The sequence below is a fragment of the Neltuma alba genome, unplaced genomic scaffold, assembly GCF_004799145.2.
Source record: "Neltuma alba isolate B1F8T4 unplaced genomic scaffold, ASM479914v2 tig00011578_pilon, whole genome shotgun sequence".
NCBI lineage: Eukaryota > Viridiplantae > Streptophyta > Magnoliopsida > Fabales > Fabaceae > Neltuma > Neltuma alba.
Window position 1 is genome coordinate 166497 of NW_021636231.1, and position 8239 is coordinate 174735.

At 32.3% G+C, this 8239-nt stretch overlaps 1 protein-coding gene across 1 annotated transcript; it reads right to left on the reverse strand.

Annotated features, from left to right (window-relative positions):
* Nucleotides 1-1277: 1277 nt before the first annotated feature.
* Nucleotides 1278-4489, reverse strand: LOC114715187 (putative disease resistance RPP13-like protein 1). Its single transcript, XM_028899983.1, has 2 exons — nt 1492-4489; nt 1278-1300 (listed from the first exon to the last, which is right to left on the reverse strand). Exons 1-2 carry the CDS (start codon nt 4487-4489, stop codon nt 1278-1280), a joined length of 3021 nt encoding a protein of 1006 aa, XP_028755816.1.
* Nucleotides 4490-8239: the final 3750 nt, after the last annotated feature.

Consider the following 8239-nt stretch of genomic DNA (forward strand, 5'->3'; position numbering starts at 1 on the left):
TAATTGCAGCATTACCCCTTGCAAAGAAAAAGCATTGAGTTTGCTTTTGCCAATTAGAACTACCCATGTTGGACTCTATCTGCAACAACCCCATAAAAAGAAAAACTCCATCAGAGAAGATTTAACAAAAAAGAAACAAGAAATGGTATTTGTTATGCAGACATAAACTTGTCTGGAAGTGTACCTTCATGATTATTTTTTGCTAATAATTCCTCATTACATGATTGGTATAAGCTTAGAGGAATCTACACACGAGATTGCTGCCACTATTTAGTTCATGAAGTTTTCCGAATAGGTTTAATTAGTTAGTTAAAATCACGTGATTGTTCTGAAAAAGTAAGTGTTTTCTTATCTCTAAAGATAATAATCATGCTTTTTATCTCAACGTATAAGCAGTCAGTTAAATGGTTATTTACATTAGTATATAGACCCGACGAGCTTATGCAAGAGGGGGGGAGATGAAAAAAGAAGGCAAAGAAAAATAGCTATAAGTAGGTTTACAGAAACAGAGAGCGAGCTGGAATCCAGAGCACACCGAGAAACAAATAATTTTGCTAGTATCATATAAATGATCAAAAGATTAACCGATGCAAGAAGTGATTCCAACAATGCAAGTAAATCAACACTATTGAGGAACATTTAATTATATGGAAGTGTAATGGTGCGTGAATGCATGTATGAAGTAGTAGAAAATAAAATGTAATAGTTGGGAACATGAGTGTGGACAATAAATACCTCATCCATAATTAATTGTATCTCATTTCCAGAATAGGTAGATGTTTGGGATGTGAGATATCTGGCGGAAAAATTGTTCATCCTTGCTGTGGTATTTTTCTTCAAGCAACGGACATCCCCAAATGTGAAGCTTTCTTAAAGAAGCAGGCAGCTTTTCTCCTGACATTTTCTCCAGCTTGGGACAATAGATGATCTTTAGACGTTGGAGAGAGGTTAGGTGCTGAAGTCCTGTGCAATGCAATGTCTCCAAGCAATCAAAGCCATTGAGTTCTAGGGTGGTTAGAGTGGCAGGTAGAAAACACCCCTCTGGGAAACACTTCACTTTACTATAGCGATACATATGAAGGTAAGTGATATTACTTGGGAGGTGCCACTCTGCTTGATGGGATAATAGCTTACTATTCCCTACAATAATAAGTTCCCTCAAACTTGCCACAAGGATCCCTTCTGGAAATGCTTCCATCTCGTCACAATGCTCAATGATTAGCTTTCTTAAATTCGGGAGAAGGCCTTCCATGTCATCCCAAATAAATTTCACAAAATTACACGATGCAATACTGATAGACTGGAGATTTTGAAGAGAAGCAATTGAACTCATCACAAAATCAACATTTTCACACCATCGTACTTGTAAACGTTGTAATGACTGGGGCAGATGAATAATTGGAGGTGATATATTAGAGCAACTAGTGATAGTTAATTGTTGTAAATGCGAATGTTTAGAGAGTGCCTCTGCCATTGATTCCAACATCTGACATCCTGTAATATTTAGCTCGCAAAGGCATGAAGGTAACTCTTGCTCTTGCCACCCCACATTTTCACTTCTATCAGTCACTAGTTTCTGAAGTTTGGGACAACTCGGAATACCAGAACAAAAAAATGGACAACGTTCAATCACCAGGGTTTCTAAAGAAAGCAGCCGGCGAGGTAAATTTCCAATTAACTTGGGGCAATCATATATTCTGAGTAGTCGGAGCTTAGGGAAAGCTTCCATGTTAATGGAATGCCATTGTTCCCATGAAGTCATCGAAAAAAAATCAAGAACTTCAAGGGATGGAAATGGTATTATGGAAGCACAATCATCTCCCTTCAACAACTCATCACCAATTCTTTTTACCCCATTTAATCCATTAATTCTTAATTCCTTTAGAGCGGGGAGCCGTCCAAGGGGTGGAAGCATGCAACAGTTTTTGCACCCTGTCAATTGCAACATAGTCATGTTCTGGTAGCGATGACTTCCCAACCAATCCGGAAATATTGTGCCCCTATAATTTCTAATTTCCAAATCTTCTAAACCCCAATAAGGTTGAAGATTTCCCAAAATAGCTCTCTCAGTTCGTGTGTCTTCCACGTCACCATCTCTAGACCATGATAATCTCAACCCTTTAATGTGCTTCTTCTCCGTCATCCTCGCCTCGTAGGCTTCTTTTCCATTCTTGACAATCTCCAATTTACTAATTTCAATCCCACCCATCAAATTTGACATTCCTCCCAATTCTCCAATTCCGGTCCCTTGGTCTGCGCCCACAACATATTCACTCAAAATTTTCAACTCTTTTAAGCTACCCAATCCCCTCGGCATTTCTTTCAAGCTAGTGCCTACTACATCAAGATGTCGCAAGTTTACAAGATCTTGCATATCTCTCGGCAGCATCTTCAAAGAATAACAATATCCCAACCGCAATGTTTGTAGATTGTATAATTCGCACAATGAGTCAGGCAAACTTACAATCTTCCTTGAGGAAGATAGATCCAAATACCGAAGATTTACAAGATCTTTCGTGTCACTTGGTAGCATCTCAAGAGATGAACATGAACACAACTTCAACGTCTGTAAATTAAACAACTTGCATATTGAATCAGGCAAACTTCTAATACCTGTCCACGATAGATCCAAATAGCGCAAATGGATAAATTCCCCGATTAAGTCAGGAACTATCTTTAAAGACGACAAACCCTCAAGTGACAGCATCCGCAAGGACTTCAAATTTGATGATACAATATGAGAAGCATTTCCAATAGACCCAGGGAGATAGAAAAAATCCAATCCTATAAATGTTCGTAAGCCTTTTGATTTTTGAAAAACCTCATGACTGGGATAATATTGAAAGTTGCAAGATAAATGGCGTGTCTTATTACCAATTTTGTTTCCATTCTCCCCTAATCTAAGGTAAAAGTCTCCAGCAACATGAGTTGCTAACTCATGAATGAGATCATGCATCCCAAAGCGCACAACAGTTTCAGATACTAAGGGTTGAAAGAATGATCTTGAAGTTAAATCATCAAAGTATTCTTGACCAACTTCTTCTAAAGTCATATTTCGCTTTGATGGTTGCAAGAAACCTTCTGCCATCCACATCAAGATTAATTCTTCCTTATCAAATGGATAATCCTCCGGGAATAAAGAACAATAAGCAAAGCATTGTTTTAAATGGGGAGGAAGATAATAATAACTAACTTTTAAAGCTGGAATGATCTCATTGTCTAATGAGTCCCACAAAGAATCTTTTAATATAGTATCCCAGTCTTCAAAGTTAGGCTTTGATCTAAAAAGTCCCCCAAGTACTTTTGCAGTTAAGGGCAATCCTTTACACTTACTAGCAACATCTCTTCCAATTTTTTCTAAGTGTGAATTCATCGTTGAATCTCTAACTTGGAAAGCATGTGCAGCGAAAATTGACAAGCAATCGTCATCAGACAAGACATTTAAGTGATAAAATGATGAGGTGGTTTTGACCATCAAAGCAACATGCTTTAGACGAGTTGTAACAAGAATTTTACATCCTCCCACTCCATTGCAAAGCAAATTCTTTAAGGTATCCCAATCAGTGTATTTGTCATTCCAGACATCGTCAAGAACAACTAAAAATTTTTTCCTTTCTAACTTCTCCACCAGATGAAGTCGAACAAGATTCAAATCCATATTATCACATGCAAAATCTAGACTAATAGATTTTATTATAGTTTGTGCTATTTTTAAAAGATCAAATGCTTCAGAAACACAAACCCATGCAGTAAGATCAAAGTTTTGCTTGACATCATTATAAACTAAATTAACTAAGGTGGTCTTCCCTACCCCGCCCATACCCACAATGGGAATTACAGACAACGGACCACCCTCACCACTAAACATAAGCTTAATTATATCTTCTTTTTCTTTCGTCCTTCCGTACACTTCAGAGACTTCCACATGAGATGTAACTGGAGACCTCCAGGACAAAGTTTCTGAACCTGTTCCAGTTGTCTTCTTCAAATCAAGAGCATCTTTTTGCCCCACAATTTTTTCAATTCTATCGCTGATAACTTCTAACTTATTTGCCATGCTTGTATCTCGCAAACTAAGAGAAGCAAAGGAGAAATAGCTCACCTTTTTCTGAGTGGCATCTCGGGTGGAAATCTCATCCATCAAGTCTTCCAAGTCATAGACAGCCTCTCTGAGTTCATCTAGCCAAGCTTTCACAGCAGGATCTGCGAATTGTTTGAGTTCTGCATCGTTGAGCACAACTCTTGCAGCAAACAAGGATGGCTTCAAATGATTAAATAACTTGTGATCCAGCTTCTTTCCACCGATTTTGTTGATGAAATCTGTCAGCTCAGGCGTTAATCTCTCCAAAACCACATTGAAGGCAGCAGAGAGAAGAGCTCCGCCTACAAGTGACACAGCCATGATCTCTTCGGGAATGGGTGATATTTCTGAAAACAGTGAAAATGCTCCCAGACTTACCGGAGGGAAAATGAGTTCATACATACACATGGGTTCAATTTATTCGATTGCATTGCGTATCCAAAACGCAATAAAATATTCCATCAAGCACTAATATTAACTGGAAAGGGTCTAAACCAGAAGTCTCCAACTCAAAAGTAAAATTAGATGCGCTTAATTCAAAGTTTGGTACGGAAAATGAATCCTGGAATAGTGGAAGGGCAGGCTGGACAGTGACAGTAAGGAGGCCATGAAATGGTGCAAGGAAAGAGACAGATCACAGCCTCTTTTTATGATACCGATACCATAAAATGTTTTTATAAGTTGACAAAATATGCTTATCGTTTTAATTGTATATAAACTACTACAGGGAAGTAGTCCCTTCTACTGCAAGCGGCTAGAAATTCTCAGGTGCTCAGAGACAACCACGTCGCTTGAATGTTGTCCAATAAAAACACACCAACTCAATCAATATGTTAGTCTGCGGGACTCATTTTCATATAGGCGACTTGTAGCAGAATTCAGGCCCCAAAAAAAAAAAAAAAAGGGGATTTGCAGGCTTGCAGCAGAATATTTTCATAGAACATTCAGATAAGCTGACATGTGGGCCTCCAATTAATTAAGTTGGTACGTTTTTATTGGACAATGTCCAAGTGACGTGGTCCTCTTAAAAATAATTTCATTTAAAGTATAAAAAATTAATATTTATTGATTAATTTTATCCCTGTGCTTAAAATGTAGCAAATTATTATGTCTTTCTCTTTCCTTTACAATCTCAGTTGATATGGGTAAAATTAAAAAAAATAAATTTAAAACAGATTTAATGAGTTAATTATCATTTGTTACTTTTGATAAATTATTAAAAATAACTTATGTTATGTACGCATGGAGTAATTGCATGTTTAGAGAATTTTCTTTTCCGAGTGAAAACTGAAACTCATTCACAAAACAGAGATTTACAAGAGATTAACAAGTGCAGTAGTTTTCTTCGTCAATTCAGAGTAAGAGGGGGTCGTTGATTAAAGATAAGAAAATTACTTTTAGTATGCATGGCGTATATGAAAACAACATATGGAAAAGCAAATACAGAATAAATATAAAAAGAAAATACTCATGGCGAACTGAACAACTAAAAAATTGTATTAAAAAAATTGAGTGCTATATAATGTAACAAATTGATTTTGTTTTGAATTTTTATGATTTTTAAAAAAATAAAAAAATGTTAGAATCTTTTCTTTGGACGTGAGGAATTCAAGATTTCATCAATTTATCACTATAAGATAGCAGTAAAATAGGGATAATTATTTTGGAAATTCTTATGGTCTTAAATAATTTGTAATTAGGTTCTTGTAGTTCTTTTTATCAAATCCTTATAATTTTACATATTTTTTAATCGCGTCACCTCTCCGTGTTTTTTTAATTTTATTTATAATTTAACTTAAACTAATTAAATAAATGATATTGAAATATAAAATATTAATCATAAATTTAAATTAATTTTTATATAATTATGAAATAATTAGATAGTTAATATTTTATTCAAATAATTAATTATAAATTAATTTCAATTATATTACGTTTTTAGGAAATTTTATTCTTTTAATTCGGATTTTATAATTATAAAAATAGATATGAATTTATTATTCTAATATAAATACAAATATATGTTTGATTGAAAAATTTTAAGGAGCATTAAAATAAAATTATTATAAAAAATTTATTAGAATAAAAACGTTTTAAGCAAACAAGTTTCATTTTTTATATATTTATTATCTTTAATAAATTTTAACTAATTTTCTGAGTCGTATAATTTAATTATTTGATAATAAAATTTTGAACGGGAGGAAGTGATAATTATGCATGTATCTGCATTCTGAAAAAAAAAAAAAAATTTGACGCAGGCGGTTGAATAGGAACCGGTGACTTTTGGGAAAATGATGAAATGCTCTTTATGTCATCTAATATTTTTACCCGAAATAATACGCTATTCTGTCATAAATATAAAATTTATTTTATACTAAAATGGGTATAAATAAATAAGCCTTATATTTAGGATTGGATGTGTATTTTATTTATATTTTTTTAAATTTTAAATGTAAAAAGGAATGCAAAAGAGGGATGGTATTTAGAGTATAATTTTTTATATTTAAATTGGTGTCTTTCATAGATATTTCTTCAAATTTACTCTACTAAGGAGTTAATTAAAATTTAATTGTTGGAAAACAAATAATATTAAGCACAGAAGGTGCTAGTAAAAGTGGAGTTATATTACTACCTCCCATCCTAAATATAAGAACTAATTTATAGTGTAAATTACATCATAGACTAATTATTATATTTATTATTTAGGATGAAAGGTAGTACCACTCTATTCTAATTTCTAAGTCACGTATACTACAAGCTCGCAAATCAATAAATACGATAAATTTATATTTTTTTTATATTTGTCCTTATAAAAGGGTTACGGTGCATTTAACAACTTTAAATATTTTCTCAAGTATATTCAGCATCTTAAAAATTTTGTAATGCATATAATACCCTGAAGTATCTTTTTAAGTGCATCCAAAACTATGAAATATATTTTAGTGCATCTAGTATCCTAAAATATTATTTTAGGGGTGTCCAACTTCCTAACATAGTTTTTGTTGCATTCAACACCAAAGCAAAAAAAAAATTAAGTGCTAGATGCACCTAAAAAAATATTTTGAGGTGTTAGATGTACCTTAACTTTTTTTTATATTTTCTTTCACCTATTTACTTTAGTTTTCTTTTCATTTATTAAGTTGATAGGGATAAAATTATAAAAAGCTCACTAAATACCCTACACATAATTTATATTTAGAAACAATTTTTTTCTTTCCAAATGACTTACAAATATAAGAAGAAATTGCAATAAAGTCTCATCTAAGATAATTAAATATAAAATGTTTCTTGAAATCATCAAATTAATCTAAAGTCTTCAGGAACCTCACTGGAAGAAATTTCATTTGTTTAATTGTCAAATTACTCTTTTTTTTAATATGCATTGACAACTGACAAAGCAGTCATTAACAGCTCAAAACGTAACGATTAACAACTATCACGACAGGTATTAACAATATATTTTTTCAGCACATCACAAAAATATAATACATGAGTTGTTAGTACTTGTTATTATTAATTATTACGCCTTAAGTTGTTAACAATGGCTCTATCAGTTGTCAATGCATACCTAAAAAAAGAAAAAGAAAAATTTAGTAATTAAACAAATAAAATCTTTTGCAATGAAGTCTCAAATTAATTTGATAATTTTAAAAGATCTTTTTATATTTAGTTTTTTTTGGACGGAATCTTATTGCAATTTTCTCTAAATATAAAGAGTATGATACTACCTTCTATCTTAATTATAAGATTTTATTTGTAATTTATAAATAAGATCTTATAATTAGTACCGAATGTAGTACTCCTCTCCGTTCAAAATATAAGCTAAAATTTTTTAAAATGGTTGGATTTTTTATAAGCTAATATTTACTTTTGTCCAAGCATTTAATAAGATTTTTCAATTTACCATGATATATTCTCTCCTTTCTTTAATTCATTTATTATATCTTTTACTTATTTTCTTCATTAGTAAGAGTATATTAGAAAAAATAAATATATGCTTTACATATTTATTGTTTTAAATTGATTTTAATTAATTTTTTGATAAATATAATAGATAAAATTTAATTTATATTTTGAAGTGAAGGAGTATATTTTTATGAATCATTGAAGATATTATTGAGGAAAAGGAGGAGGACAATAATTCATTAGTGTGGGGCC